The sequence below is a fragment of the Barbus barbus genome (genome assembly GCF_936440315.1).
Source record: "Barbus barbus genome assembly, chromosome: 7".
NCBI lineage: Eukaryota > Metazoa > Chordata > Actinopteri > Cypriniformes > Cyprinidae > Barbus > Barbus barbus.
The window spans coordinates 29613595-29630568 of NC_136735.1; the positions used below are offsets into that span (position 1 = coordinate 29613595).

Consider the following 16974-nt stretch of genomic DNA (forward strand, 5'->3'; position numbering starts at 1 on the left):
CATATTGCATGTTTTCTGTATTAAAGGAAGCATGTGCAAATACAACAATGTTCGGGTGAAAACCATGAGGAAGATTACAGGTACTTGCTTCACTACATCTTGATGAAATGTCACTTTAATGTCCTCATTGGAAGTGTTTATTTACATTGCCACTGTGCACAGGAACAAATCTTGTATTTGAGCTTGCCATTTGCATCTGTCACCAAGAAGACCACTTTTATTAATCACAAAGCTGACAGATGATTTAAACATTAAGTGCATTTGCACGATAACAGCTTGCTACAACATAATGGACTAGATGAGCTGACTGATTTATCATTATCAGCAACCTACAACAAAACATCCCTAGATTCAACGGCCGTGAAAATGTAGTTAAATGCTTGAATTTAGAGTTTATTTAGGGTTTTGTTTTATTCTCAAAACAAGATTATATCACTGTCCAAAGTGTTTTGCAGGACACAAAGTCAGTATAAAAAGGTTTCATTTTTAGTGTTAAAATATTTTAGATAATGGTAATACCATGGTGTTTTTGAAGTAACTTGTAATCAACACAGTATGTCGATACCACCTGAAATAATCAGTATTTTGTGCAATGGAAATCCATAACATTCATCTGAATCGAGTATAACAGGTTTTGATCTGTGCCACAAATAGTTTCAAAGATTTCTTTTGGCAAATACATTTAATCTTCACTGGGTAGAAAAACAGGCAATAGTATTTCCACATTCAGTGAATATTTCCAGTGGCAAAAATTCTCAATTTATAAAAAATTTTTTTTTTAAACAAGCAGTATAAAACTAATGTACAGCAGGCTGTAAAACACTTCACAATATTTGGTTTTAAAGCTGTAACACTGAGAGATGAGGATGAAGCTGCGATGAGCGGTGGAGGATAAAAGACCCAGAAATGTAGCACGAAGCTGCAATTAAAACCACACAAAGCAAAATCAAAAGAAAAAAAATCCCAGTCCCAATGTATCTGATTCACACAAATACATATGCACACGTGGTGTACAATATGACAGACAAACTAGTATTTTTTTGTTGTTGTTGTTTTGAGTCCACTAATTATCAAATATCGTCATATATCTGCAAATATCAATGGATGTCTTGCTGGCTTTTATCATACTTTAAGCATGTAACCTTTGCTGAAGGTATAGTTCACCCAAATTTCATTATTTGTTTCTCACACAAAGTTACTGAATATGAAAATCGTGCACAAGATGGACCACATTGATACTTTTTTTTCACCCCTTTATGAAACTTTTGTGGTGAACTATCCCTTTAAGAAACTATGTCTTTATTATGAACACCTACATTTCACTGCTGGTTATACTCTGTATAATTGTGTATGTGACAAATAAAATCTTGAATCTTGAAAATATTTAACTTTCTACCTATTAAGAATATAAGTAGTTCGCGATTCAGTAATCTTGTGCGTTAAAAGTCAGAATTAAAATAAACAAACTGACAGAAATGGTAGAGCATATGCCAATCTACTGGCTGATGTCAACTCGTCAGAAAATATGGCCTTTTTATTTCTTCGCTATTTGGTTGACATGATAAAACCAGCAGCAAACAATGGCAGCTCTGTAAAAGCCCATTAATACACTCAGTAACTTGTTTGGTTAATCTAACCTATAAAACCGGTTTCTGTAAAAGCATAAAAAACTTTCAGTTGCATTCAGCAAGTCCAGTAGGATGTTTAGGAGAAAATTGTCAGTAGTGTTCTACAACGAAATGTGCTCACAGTTCTGAAGTACAGATGTATACATCGACAGTGTTTAGTTGAATCCTCAAGGATCTTACTTTTCCTCTTTAGTCCAGTGTAGGAACAAACAAGCATGTCTCTGTGGATGTTCAGTGGTGGTAGTATGGGTGAAAGAGTCTCTCGGGGGCACAGATGCTAAGCGCTGAATGCGTGTGAAGCAGTAACCGGGGGAAACGGGAGGTAAAATATGCCACAAAGCCATCGGGGACCTCACCAAGAGCTGTCTGAACCTCTGGTGGGAGCTCATGATAATGATGTTTCTATTGAAAAACATCAGAAGAAATGTTAGGTATCATATTATATTATATTACTGTTCACAAGTTATTATTCAGCAAGTACTCATTAAATTGAAGGTGAAAATTCAGCTTTGCCTACAGATGTATAAATTACATTTTAAAATATATTAAAATAGAATAATAATTTGTATGAATATTTTTTTAATATTTCTGTATCTTTACTGTATTTTCTATCAAATAAATACAGCCTTGATGAGCATTAGAGCTGTAAACATTAAAACATTAAACCCCAAACTTTATATTGATTATATTATATTATAACCATTCAAAAGTTTAGTGTCACTAAGAATATTTTTTTAAAGAAATTAATAGTTTTTTTTCAGCAAGGATTGATTAAATAGGTTAAAAGTGAAGGTGAAAATTCATATTGGTCATCATAGGAATCAATTACATTTTACAATATATTAAAGCAGTTTAACAGAAAATAGTTATTTTAAATTGTAATAATATTTCACAATATAACTGTTGTTACTGTATGTTTGATCAAGTTTTTCAAGTTCTTTCAATAACATTTTAAAAATCTTACAGACCTCTTTTTAATACTAGTGTATATATTATATTATATTACATTATATGTGACCATGGACCACAAAACCAGTCATAACGGTCAATTATTCAAAATTGAGATTTATACATCATTGAAAGCTGAATAAATAAGTTTCCGTTGATATATGTTTGTTATGATCGGACAATAAATCTAAATATTGAGAAAATCACCTTTATAGTTGTCCAAATTAAGTTCTTAGCTATTCATATTACATATCAAAAATGAAGTTTTTATATATTTACAGTAGGAAATTTACAAAATATCTTCATGGAACATGATCTTTACTTAATATCCTAATGATTTTTGGCATAAAAGAAAAATCTATAATTTTGACCCATACAATGTATTTTTGGCTATTGCTACAAATATACCCCAGCGACTTAAGACTGGTTTTGTGGTCCAGGGTCACATATTATATTATATTTATTATATTATTAGTGCAATATGAATTTTTCTTTTTTGATTACTCACTTTTGTATGCAAAACATTTCATATTTAAAAACACATAAACACTTACTTTATTTCTCATTGCTCTAAGTAGGTCTCTCACAGAGTTTCCTTTATATGTGCGAAATTTTCTAAGATCTGCCAGATGGAGATAGTTTTATATTAGACATGCAAATATATACATATGAAAAACCATGAATTTAAACATTTTTCATTTCATACACCTTAAAACATTCCACATTTTATTCAATATTTCTATAAAATAAAAATGTTACAGTATTTTTTGTAATGGTAATTGGCAGTGCTTACCAGCCTGCAGTGGTGCTGATATGTGCATCCTCCAGTTGGTTCTTACGACAGATCTGCCAGAGTTCTCCAGATGGGCCACTATAGCGCTGTCTGCCGGCTCCTTCTCTATTCTGTCACTGACATCCTAGAGCCAAAGAACAACTTCAGCACTGCGCTTTCTCACTAGACCCTTCAATGAGCACACACAAACACACACCTGAAAGAACTGCAGTTGTTTCTCTGGGCTCCAGAAGAAGGGATGTTTGAGGACAGACGCTGCTGAAGGACGGGTTTCTGGTTCAGCACTGATCATCCGCTCAATCAGATCTCTGCCAATCACATCCCCTACAAACACCAAAAACTTTAGGAAGCTATTCAAATATGAGTTTTTCAGTACATACACATAACTGATGAAATTTTTGACTTAATTTATTAATTGAAACCTATTAATCAGCCAAACCACATAGTTATTCGTTGATGCTAAAAATTGCTAAATAATATGGTTTTATTCTCAAAAAAAAAAAAAATTCTACATTTATCTCCATGATAATAATGGCTACACAAAATCAGACACTTCTGAAGCAGAAAGTACACATGCATTGATAAATTAATGCATGCACAAACCATGTATATACTCCAAAAAGTGATCGAGGTTATAGACTCCAGAGAGGATATTAGCTTGACGCCGCAGAGTGTCACCAAACGGATGCTGTCCTTTGGACGTCACAAAGTAAAACACACATCCAGCCGAAAATATGTCCACTGCACTTGTCTAAAGTCAGAAAAACAGAGGTGAAAGGAGACTTATACAGGAGACTTGTAGGAAACTTATACAGAATATATCTTATTTAGTGAGTTTTTAAATATTTAAGAGACCACAGTATCTGTTTTTTAAACTGAACATGTTACGTGCGTGTCTGTGTGCATGTTTACTGGACATACAGGGTTCCCTTTTGGAGCATTTATGAGTAATTCAGGGGCAATCCAGCCTTCAGTTCCTGGTATTCCAGAGCGTAGGCTGAAACTATGGTGACCATCTGGAAGCTTCTTACACAAGCCGAAATCTGAGATCACTGCCCGGACTCGACCCAATGCCCCCGGGAGAGAGAGCAAAATATTCCGTGGCTTTAAATCCCTGTGAACTGAATACGAGAGGGGCACGTAATTACAAATGACGGTGGGTCCGTCCGCTTGAATGCATGTATGCCGTCAACATCCAGGTACAATTAATAAACATTAGTGCAACGCAATACCACCATGTGCATTTTTTAAGAAGTTACAGGAAGGAAGTTATGATTAGAATCATTGCTATGGCAATAGTGACGACTCACCGATATTGAGGGAGTGCAGGTGACTGAGGCCACACATGGTCTGGTCCAGCAGGGACACTGGGTTCAGGTCTGAATAAGGACAGCTTGGGTCCTCCACATACTACATACAAAATAGAAAAACCCAATCAGGGTGCATGGAAACAAATCAGTTATTATACAGCTGAAATTAGAGTTGATTATCCTAATATTAATATTACTAATGAATATTATTAATGAAAAGGAATAACAAATGTTGTTATACAGCTAGAAAATAGTAAATACAGTACAGTAAGAATATTGTTTTAGTAGTGGCATATTGCAAAAGTCTTATTCATAATCATAGTTTTTGTCTTGCTTTTTTGTAGAAATATCTAAATCCTTAAAGCATCTTTACAAATTAAAAATGGTGTATATTTGTCAGAGAATGCATCTTAAAATTGAAGCCTAAATCTCACTCATTTTTGTTAGTTATTTCTAATTAAAAAATTTTAAGTGTTTTTTGATAACTCAAATAAAGCTGAAATAAAGTGAAATATAAATGTTGATGAAAAACTTAAACTTAAAAAACTTGAATTAGAAATGTATTCAAAAGCATGTTAAGAAAGTATACCAATTACTAAAAATAAAAATAAAAACCAATAAACATGACAAACAAAATAACTAAAAATGAGTAACTTTCATATTGTAACACACACACATTCACAGAGACACACCTGCTGGAGTGTAGCAGCACACAGCTCTATGGCGATGTAAGTGAACTGTCTGTCCCGCTCTGTGCAGAAGTAACGGATGACGTTGGGATGCTCGTCTGATTCACGGAGGAGCTGAACCTCTCGCTCTGCAAACTCCACACACTCTGGAAGGATACGCTTTACCGCCACACGCCGGCCGTCAAAATTACCCCTGCATGTATAACACCAGTGAATTAAAGGTAAAGAACAACCAACCAACCAAACTATTATTACAATCCATTATAACTCACTGGAACACAAAGGTTCCCTCTGTCCCATGGCCCAACACCTCAGCAGGACTGAAAGAGATTTTACCAACTTCCACAACGTCAGGCTGATCACCTGAAGAATATGAGTTAAATACCATTTTAAAAAACACAAATATCTAAAGGCTTAAATTATAGTGAGCAACATATAATGGGGTTCATTCATGAAATATAAAGCAGAACTAATTTTGGTGTGAATTAATCAGAAAATAATTCTTTAACAAAATCATTCTTATAATCAGTTGTAAAAGCAACAATTTTGTATAGTAAGAATAGTTTGGATTTAATTGGATTTATGCAGAAATTTGTTTTTGTGTTAAGGCTCAAAGTTGATATGGAGGTAGAATAGTTTCTGTACTCTGTGATTGGCCAGCTGTCGTTATTGAGTCTTTGCTTGAGAATGGCTGAGTTTGATTGGATGCCACAGAACTAGTCTTCTCTGAATGGAGGTTGTTGTTGTAAGATGAGGTTGAGGGCGGAGCACTGGGTTCTGTGTTAGCGCTCTGATTGGTCAACACCAGCAGAGGGTTAGAGTCCACTGGCTCTTCAGGTCTTTGGGATTTTTTGACAGACTGATCAAAAAGAGAAAAACAAACAGTTTTTATGCCTGTTTATTTATATTATGTACATACGTATATAAATATAATTTATATTTATATACATATATATATGTATATTATAAATATTCAAAATACACTCTCTACTACAAACCCTTTTGTATGTTAGCAGGAAGGCAATCCATGCTCCCAGCAGCAGTGTCACCACCAGCACGGTCATGGGGTCAGAGGTCAAGGAGTCTGGCAACACAGGGGAGGAGCTGTGCTTTGTTACTGGAGGCAACTGTAAACACAAGAAGACAAGTTTGTACTTGGCTGTTAGGAACGCTTGCAATTTCATCAAGCATGAGATTCAACGGCCTACAAACATTTAAAAAGTTGTTATAGACACCGTCTTCTGAATTTCAATTTATTTAACAATTTCTTTGAGGAATGTACAGTACAGCTCCCAACATTTAACATTTGTTAATCCCCCACTTAGCTTAATACAGTACTTTCCTCCGTATAGTTTGTTACATGGAAATAGCCATTATAAAAACAATAAATCACAATATCAAGGTGTCAGAGCTAAGTAAGATTTTCTGTGAATAACTTAGACACACCTCCTCTGCAAGTACTTAACCACCCCACACCCTTAAACTAATGCACATTCACACATTCTCCTCTTCTCTAAACTGCATCCTTATGTGGTGTAGCAAATAAAACTGCCATTGCATATTACGAATATTGTTGGGTTCTTGATAAATTGTCTTTGTTTCTATTTTGTAAGTTGCTCTGGATAAAAGCTTCTGATAAATGCATAAATGTGCATATTGATGGCAAAAGTTGCATAGATTACTTCTATGGTACTTTTATGTATAGTTAACTTTTATGTTTTTTTGACATTCTATGAAAAATAGCAGTGTAAACATTAAGCAAAATATAACTTTATGTGTTTTAATAAAATAAATAACAATGAAGGCTTTGAACAACATGGAGGTGAATAAATGGCAAGACTTTTTTTAATTTCTGAGTGAATTGTGCATTGGACTCACTGGGTGAGAGGGAGAACGGAAAGAAGAACCAGAACCTCGGGGTGGGATGACATCACCAGAGCGCTGCAGGTTCTCTGGGAAATCTCTCAACATGGTGGTGTGAGCCAAAGGAGGGACTTCATGGTGACCTACTCACACACACACGGATTAAGCTACATATGCATAAATATAATACAGTCTTTCTAAAAACAGAACTGATACTGATTCAATAAACATTAAGAAATGCAATTTGTAAATGCTCTTTCTTTAGAATTTCATTTTTATATTTATTTAACTACATTGTTAAACACAGAGTCAAAATGTATAATATAATAATATAATATAAATGTTTTTTAATTAATTATTTTTAAATTAAATCTTGATTATAATATGTTTCTGAATTAAAAAAATAACCATTTACAGAGATACACCACTGTTTTAAAGCAGTTTTAGGGCTTATTTTTCTCAAATATACTGTACAAACCTCACTTCTGAAACTACTGAACTAGAATTTAAACTGTGGGTGTTGTAGCATTGCACATGCATGCATCTTGACGTACACATAATAATGTAAGTGAGCAAGATTTAGAGTGTCTGTACATATATGAAGATAAATGTGCAAAAGTGTTGACTGTACCAATCAGCAGCCACTGATTCTGCAGGGAATTGCTGCTTCCTGGTGGATATTTAACATCAGTGCTGGGCGTGATCTCACACTCGGGCCGCCCATTACCCATTGTGACGCCAGCGGTGATTGGCCCCTCAATGTGTGCAAGTGTAAGACCTTTTGGCTGCCATGGGAACAGGATGTAGTTCTTAAGAAGGAAGTTTTACTGTTGGTTTAGAAAAATGGATAGCAGAACTTACCACTATTGCCACACCTTTGTGCACGAGAGAGGTAGAAGCATACAGATGAGAGTCCGTCTTGCCAACATAGAGAGTAGGACTATGAAAATATGCACACATGAATACATAATTACTTAAAAATATTACTTTATAATAAGGTAATCATCACTTGATTTGTTTTATAGTTAATTGCCTTTTAAGGCATACAGGTTTGGCACGCAAGGGTGAGTAAACGATGACAAAATGATGGGTGGTGGTGAATTATCCCTTTAAATAAATGGGTTTTTAAAGACTAATGTCTTACACTAGCTGAGTCTTAGTGCTGTGGTTCTCCTTTGTGAACTGGTAGGTCCACTTCATGGTGTGGGACTGTGTGAAGGTCAGGTAACGCAGGGTTTCTGTTGCGACTGTCAGATGAGGAGCTCGCCGCAGACTGTCCTGACTCCATAAATAAAACCCTGCCACTGGAGAATCGAACTTCTGCATCCACAACACCTCACCAGAGTCCCGATCCACCGTAACCACCAGACCGTCCCCGCTGGATGCAAAGTGTGACATCTCTGTGATTCACAGACGCACTCAAATGTGATGAAATCCAAAAACAACATACTTACGCATTCACAAATTCAATAGACTGGCTTGTAAAATCTGTGCATGTGTAGTGAAGGACCTACTATATTCATATTTTTTCCCATCATAGAGAGGCGCGGAGTAGTCGTTGTAGGTGGCATTCCAGCGGAGTTCCTGAGTCTTTGTATCATACATGGTGATCATATATTCTGCAGACATACATGTGGATACATGCATCACATAACCAACCAATCAAAAGTTTGAGTTCGGTAAGAATTTTTAGTTTTTGAAACAAGAATTTTATGCTCACCATGGCTGCATTAATTTGATAAAACAGTAATATTGTGAAATATTATTACAATTGAAACAAATATTATATATATATATATATATATATATATATATTTATTTATATTTTTAATTTGTATATATTTAAAAAAAAATAACTGAAGTGTTCATTTGCAAAAACAGATAACTTTTTTAACTATTTTCAAAAATCATGTTTTTCATTGAGCGTTCCAATTAATCTCAATTAAACTGCAGTAAAAATAACTAAAAACATTATACAGCTAACTAACACAATAAAAACATGATAACATAATAAAAATCATGATTTTTGAAATTTGAAAAAAGCTGAATTATCTGTTTTTGCAAATAAACTCTTCAGTTTTCAGCATCATTACTCCAGTCTTCAGTGTCACATGATCCTTCAGAAATCAATCTAATATGCTGATTTGCAGCGCATGAAACATTTCTTATTATTACTAATGTTGGAAAAAAACAACAACTGTTGTTTAACACACGTAATTAAAAAAACCCATTTTTGTATTTACTCTCACTTTTTTTTTTTATTTCTTTCTTTCAAAAAAATGTATGTGTGTGTATTACATATATACATGTGTACAGAATGACTTAATTATAATAAAGAGAAGGTTCACGTATGCGTGTTCGGACCTGTGCGACCAATGTACAGCAGAGGGGCAGAAGGGCAAATGGAGTCTGAAGAGGAGGTGCTCAGACTCGTCTGCTTTTCACCTGTCTGAGGATCAACCACAAACCAAGTGTCCTGTTTTTTCCCTGGGAAAATACACAATACAATAAACGAGAGTGTGCAAGGCCATGGAGCTTTTCACAGATCATTGTATGACCATGCTATCAGTGTTTCGCTTAGCAAAACTGGTATATCCATGACTTTCAAGCTTTTATTAATTTTCACAGTTTTTAAAAGATCACACTGAGCTGGACATCACTGTGTTCAAAAACAAAATGTCCATGAGAAACCTCCGTTACCACAAAATACATATATCAAACACTGATTTCACCAAAAACATTACAAACATGTTTGACATTACCAGTGTAGAGAACCCCATCAGAGCTCCTGCAGGGAGAAGACTGGACCAGTTCTGGAATAGTGAACGGGAGTTTCTGCAGAGAAGATTCATATAAATGACTGAGCTGTAACTCTCTGACAAACACACTCACACCCCTTCGAATGACACTCACCATCAGACCCTCTTTGCGCTTGCCTCCTAGTACATACAGACTGCCATCATTGGGATCCGGTAAAAAGCCTGGCCTACAAGAGGAAACAGACAAGTTGGATCATAAAAGTGGGAATTACATACCAGAATTGTGTGAGACCTGAATGCAATTTTAAAACAATCACTAAATTATTTTATTGGCTATTGGTAATAGTATCCAATAGTCTGTATGGCTTAAGTGAGGAAGAATGTTGTTTCAGAGAAAAAGCAAGTTATTCCATTTTGACCAAGATACTATCTTTCAAATGTATGGGGTGAGTAAGATTTATTTATTTTTTTATTAACATTTTATAAAATCTTACTGACCCTAAACGTGTAGTAATGTACATTCATTTAGTTTCTGAAGCTGTTAAACACTTACTCTTGGAAATAGGCAGGAACCTGTATGATGGGATCTAGAAGAGAGAGAGAGTGAAATGGTTATGGAAGTTGTTTGGCAGATAATAATACTACAATAATTACACTACTCTTAAAAGTATATCATGGAATAATTTTGTATCAACAAAATGTTTGTCTTAATGCTACAAAACAGCACTACAACATTATAACATTGTTTTTTCATAATTTGTCATAATGCACATACATGCATGCACACACACCTTCCTTTAGTGTCCATTTGATGTCTCCTGTCTGTTTACTGACGGCATGCAGACTTCCATCCAGTGTAGAAACAAAGAGCAGGGATTCTGGGAGAGAGACTGAACTTCCTCCCTCACACTGAAACCAGTAAAACACCATTTCACACAGCACACCGCAGATCACAGACTATTTAAAACTAATTGCTACCTGATATGTCTCCGGAAATACCCACAGTGTGTTCTCTTCAGACTGACTGACTGAGTGTGTGTGTGTGTGTTTTGGCTATACTTGTGAAGGCCAACATTTTTTAAATCACGTTTAGCTTTAAATCTAATAATGCCAACATGTCTGTAAGAGTCAGACTCATTTAATATAGCAAATATGTTATTTACGAAAAACCATGTCTATACGAGCTAAGATAGCTTCAGAGGTTTGTGTGTGTTTGTGTTACAGAGCATGGTTAACAGTCAATGACTATTAACCAGAATATCCTTCTTTGTAATGCCACTCCTATATTTACCAAAAAAAACTGCCTGACATTACATGACTGAGAATTACAATTTTGAATGAGTGAATATCACTCAACAGTATTATGCATGTTTTTAATTTTAATTTATATAACCCCCTACTGACTCCATATCCACCCTGTAATGTATTATAAAGTTCACTGTGTAGAACGTGCAGAAATATTGCAAAACTGTCTTGCTCCACTAAAATACACCAGTACGAAAGGTATCAAATTTACTTGTAGGATGACATAATTAGGCTGTTATTTCATTAAAGCATACAGTCATTATTAATTTGAGGGGATACAATGTTTTACATGTTCAATTATTCATCCAGAGGGCATAAAGGACAGTGGTATTATTACCTCAGGTCAAACTAAACCTGCAAACATTATTGGCCAGTAAGTGATTAAAAGAAATGTTCATATAGCACCACATAGCCTAAATTAAAACTCACTATTCTTGTTATAACACACATGCATCCGCTCTGGGAACAATGCATCATGGATTGCGCGAGCTCTCCAGCACAAAGCCTATTAAGCGCGCGCCTATGCAGGTCTCGTGCTCAGGCTCGGGTAATACGACACTATTGTAAGAATACGAATTGAAATGATCTTAAAAAACTCAGTTAATAGGGTTGTGTTTCCAGCTTCTTCCAAACGTGTTGCTTGAATCGCTCACATTATGAATGAATCGGTCTTTTGAGAACATTAATGATAATGATCCGGTCGAAACGAGTCACAAATTATCAAAGCACTCGACTGCACTGGATAATTTTGTTTAGGAATAAAGCTGTGAGGCAGATATAATGTAGTTAACAATATAAGGAAAAATAATAGTAGTATAATTATTTAATTTAATTTAACCTGTTACCCTGCGCCCCTATTTTTGAGCATTTTGTAAAAAACGATATAACCAAATAAAAATGTCTGTAGCTCTTGAACCCTAAGGTCTATATTTAAAAATCTGGTGTTGTTTGAAACTAGACACTTGATCCTTTGTTACTCTAGAGTCATAATAACTCAAAATTAGTATAGCAATAGAGTAAAACAAGGTAAAATATACATGAAATTGACTCGCGATATGTTTTAATGAAGCTCACTAAGGGAAAAATGGATGAGACTTTCATGCCAAAGGCCTGAAAACACCATAAAGATAAAGCTGAACATCTGACCATGTTTTGATTCAAATTTGAGGATGATACTCCCAAAAATGTAGTTTCTGTAAGCTTTTATTTAAAAAAAATCTAGGCGTCCTTTCAAAAAAGCCATTTGGAGACCCCAAATAGACACTTTGTAAACAAATGTCCAAATGAGTCAAAACTACATAATACATATATGTATATCAATTCAGAACTGCTCTGCTCACCAAAACACACAATAAAAAACTATTTCTGAACAGCATTTGTAGTGCTGACTCATTTAGTCATTTGGTTAGTCTACAAATGGCATTTTTGAAAAAAAACGCCTAAATATTTCCTGAAATAAAATATGAAATAATAAATTTTTTATAGGTAAAGACTTACAGAAAGTACATCTTTATGGTATTTCATTTCAAGAAAAGCTTTGGAAAAGTCATTTGGATATTTTATTTCAAGAAAAGTCTAGGAATCCTTTCAAAAATGCTATTTAGAGACTCCATAAGACACTGCATACTACATATGTATATCAATTCAGAACTGCTCTACCAATGAAACCACAAAAAAACACAAAACTATTTCAGAATTTGAACATAACTAAACAGTCTTTATTCTGAACAATTCCAATAATGAAAACAGTGAACCAAAACAGATTTGATCATTTTTGAACTAGTGAAAACACAAAACATGCAAAATACATTGTTTTTACAACATTTGTATTTTTTATTTATTTTATATGGTGAATATTATGAATATTACTATTTTACTAATATAGTAATAGATTACTATTACTAATATTACTAAATAATAAAAAAAAAAAAAACTATTTACAGTATTTACAGTGGAGGAAGACGCTCTAGCAGCCACTAAAATGGTTTTTTTTCTGACCATCTGGATTCACCAGACCTCTGAAAAGACAGGGAAGAGTGAGAGAAAAAGAGTGAGAAAGTGTGTAAGCAAAACAAATCAAACTTGCAACACTGTTTACATTTTGTACACACACACACACACACACACGCGCACACACACACACACACGCGCGCACGCACACACACACAATAACCGGGACATACCCACAAACAAACACACCCACCCACCCACACGAACAAAACTCATGTAATCCCCTCATATTATCCCTCTCCGTTGTCATTTTTAGAATCTAAAACAGCTAACATGAAACAAAAGCTGCAAATACATGATAAAGACACATAAACATTCAAGAGGAGGGTGGAGACACTTACGTGCTAATGCTATCCACGCTTCCCAGCGATCTCAGCGCGTATTCGGTTACTAAATTAGCCATTTTTCTCCCCACGTCCTCCAAAACACCACCAAACGCCACAGAAACACTTCTCAAGTCGAAGATCCACGATGGAGAGATTCAGATGTGAGCTTTGGACAACATCTGTTCGCTGATAGCCAGTCTGTGTAGCGCTGCGACGCCATTATGTGTACGCTTCATGCGTAACCCGAGAGCGCACGAAAACACACGGACAATACGCCGAGCTATTCTCTAAACAATCTTACGTAAACTATTCAAACTGTCAATCACTTTAAACGTCCTTGTGGTTGGCTAACACTTCCATCCATCAAAACTGTGCTGGCGAGGCATTGGCTGGGTTCAAACACCCCTATTGTGATGTGTCCGGATTGACACCTCGCTGACCCATTCACGGACGCGCTTACTGTCCCGGGTTATAACAGCTCCTGCGATTGAAGGAGAGAGACGAGGGAGGGCTATTCTTACTCGGAAGAGACGATTCTGCTGGAAATAGATGGCGTTTCAAAGCTGGAATACGAATTATAATCGATATTTATTGGAAAATGGACGCTATCGATAACTATAACTCGAATCGCTTATGTAAACAAAGGAGGATCTATCGTGTTTTCCCCTATTTTTTCGTTGTTTTGGATTAAAAAGTGGATGCATTTTGAAGAGTGGACCCTTCTCTTGAAATGTATGCTGGTGTGTCTTGGAATAGTCTGAGCTGACCAGCGCTATTGGCGATCAAACGTGAGTACTGCGGTTCGCTTTGTTCATTTTAAATGGCCGGTCTTTCAGCATTTCTGTTAACCCTTTCCTCTCTGGTGTATTGATTTCAAAAACAAGCTCACATCGTTAATCTTGAGTGTTTTAGCTTTCAAATGATATATAGTTAATGATAATTGATTGAATATTGTTCTAAAACAAAGGTAATAAAAAGTCCGACCACGCCCGACCACGCCCTTCCGGCCCGCCCGCGGGCCGATGCGGGTTAACAGGTTAAATGTTTTTTAGTATTATCAATCGCATTATACAACTTAATGCAATATTCGCAAAAATGGCATAGTTACCACAGATTTAGTACAGAAAACCCACAGTACCTAATCAAAACCATAATATAAAACCAACTAGCTCACTATAAAATGAATGTTAAAACCTGCGCAGGGACACTTTTGAGCGAAAACTAAAGAATCTGTGAATCGGCTCGTTCAAATGAACCGATTCTCCAATATGAATCCGACTCGCACACTTCATTATTATTAATAAATTCACTATATTACTTTTTAAATTATAATACAATAGTATAATATAATAATATTATATATCTTGTTTATTATTTTTAATTAGCCTATAATTCCAGGAACCTCCCCCGCCTCTGAGTAGCCAAAAATAGATGAACACATATCCCCGTCCCTGACCAGCAACATGAAGTGGTAAACACATGAGATCCATTCCCCCCTATTTACCTGTGACACGTTTCCAGCCAAGCTAAGCAACAACAGCAGCAAATGTCTCCAGTCCATCATTTCTCCTTGAATCTGACAGATGTGTCTGTGGTTAAAGCTGCGGCGTGTTCTCGGTCCGAGTGAGTCAATATACACTAAGGTCAAAACTCCTCCAACAAAACGCCATTATCACAAAGTACTGGAAAAACTTCACTCAATCACTTACGGTACTGCTACGGTTCAGTAACATGCCAGACAACTGATCCTATATTATAATAACAAATATTGCACATTTCCGCGTTGGGACGGATCAAATCAAAGAGCCTACAATAGAAAACTAGAAGGCACGGCCATGATTGTTTGATTGACAGCGCGTCTGACCAATAGCGTCTCGCTGCGCTCAGATGAAAGGCGGAGTTTCGAGAAAACATGATGTCATTTTAAAACACGTGGAACAATAACAGCTCGGCTCTGACAATTGATGACACGTTCTGTATTTTTTCTCTTACTTTCGAGGTTCAACATAGAATATTCTCTCTGTTTATTAAGTGGGCAAAATACATTTTTCTGCAATTTCAGTGTCTTCGGAACAAGTAATGTTTTATTACTTACTTAATTATTTATTACTTACTTTATTATTAATATAATAATTGTTTATTATTGAAATGTTGTTGTTATATGCATGTGTTAATTTTATTTCATTTCTTTATTTTCTTAAATATGTGGGTAGATAGTATTTATAGAGTTGTAACTCTTTAGTTTTAGTTACTTTTTCTTATTTGTAAGTCGCTTTGGACAAAAGCGTCTGCTAAATGACAAAAGTAAAAAAGTAAAGAGTGTAAAGACCATCGACTCTACCGTGCGACTCCACCTGGCAGGGACACCGGCAAGGGATAGTAGTAGCTTTTTATTAATTTTTTTCATTGATATGTTTATTATTGAAATGTTGTTGTTATATGCATGTGTTAATTTTATTTAATTTCTTTATTTTCTTAAATATGTGGGTAGATAGTATTTATAGAGTTGTAACTTTTTAGTTTTAGTTACTTTTTCTTATTTGTAAGTCGCTTTGGACAAAAGCGTCTGCTAAATGACAAAAGTAAAGTAAAGTAAGTACTTCATTAAAATTAAGAAATACTACTGAAACATATGTATGACTTTGTATGTTAAGTCGTTTTCTCAACATAGTTATTTAAAGCATAATAATTATACATTCTACCTAGCCTGTATAACTAAACTGATTGCGATATACAGAGTGATAATGTCATCTGGGCTAGCTGTCTCTTTACTTAAGTTAATAAACATTCTTTGTACACATACATTAAAGCTCTGGCAAAAAATAAATAAATAAAATAACACACAAATAAATAAATAAATAAAAATAAGAAATACTTAAAATTAAACTAAACAACAAGGGTGTACAAGGTAAAAAAAAACATTATTATAGCCAACAAATTATGTAATTAAAACATGTAGAACATTTAAACCAATTAAATGTGTTTTAACTCATTTAATCCCACCATTCATAAAGCTCTAAAAACTTTACTGACTGATGTTTTAGTGCACTTCCTGCAAATATGGAAAAAATAAAGGGTCTCAAGTACATATGTGCAGTTTCACATCATTAGTGTCACATGACCAGAGCAGTTTATTTCCTGTTTGCACCTTGAGATGATGATAACAGCATCAAAGCTACAAAATGAAAGGCTGGTAAAGTATGTTAACATAAAGACATGACAAAGATTTTTGGAACACATTATCTTTAGGGTGTCTAGTATTAATGTATGCATTTGCATATATTTAGTTTTGTTGAGTGTGGTCAGAGAGTGAGTAAACATGTTGATGGTCACAATAGTGACC

General features: G+C 35.0%; 1 protein-coding gene across 1 annotated transcript; it reads right to left on the reverse strand.

Annotated features, from left to right (window-relative positions):
- Position 1: 1 nt before the first annotated feature.
- Positions 2 to 15481, reverse strand: LOC306872386 (serine/threonine-protein kinase/endoribonuclease IRE1-like). The gene is made up of 22 exons (XM_079420911.1): positions 15136 to 15481; positions 10782 to 10899; positions 10544 to 10577; positions 10145 to 10217; positions 9994 to 10066; positions 9596 to 9718; positions 8746 to 8850; positions 8376 to 8631; positions 8093 to 8171; positions 7863 to 8016; positions 7247 to 7374; positions 6367 to 6495; positions 6014 to 6227; positions 5641 to 5731; positions 5372 to 5561; positions 4680 to 4779; positions 4291 to 4490; positions 3973 to 4120; positions 3566 to 3693; positions 3370 to 3493; positions 3131 to 3198; positions 2 to 2030 (listed from the first exon to the last, which is right to left on the reverse strand). The coding sequence occupies exons 1-22, from the start codon at positions 15193 to 15195 to the stop codon at positions 1860 to 1862; spliced, it is 2766 nt and encodes a 921-aa protein (XP_079277037.1). The 5' UTR covers positions 15196 to 15481; the 3' UTR covers positions 2 to 1859.
- Positions 15482 to 16974: the final 1493 nt, after the last annotated feature.

Coding starts and splice junctions, on each gene's coding strand:
- LOC306872386 (XM_079420911.1), bottom strand. CDS start 15,195: ATGATGGACTGGAGACATTTGCTGCTGTTGTTGCTTAGCTTGGCTGGA. Junction 5,562..5,640: donor GAGGGAACCTTTGTGTTCCA/GTGAGTTATAAT, acceptor TTATACATGCAG/GGGTAATTTTGACGGCCGGC. Junction 4,780..5,371: donor GTGCTGCTACACTCCAGCAG/GTGTGTCTCTGT, acceptor TTTTGTATGTAG/TATGTGGAGGACCCAAGCTG.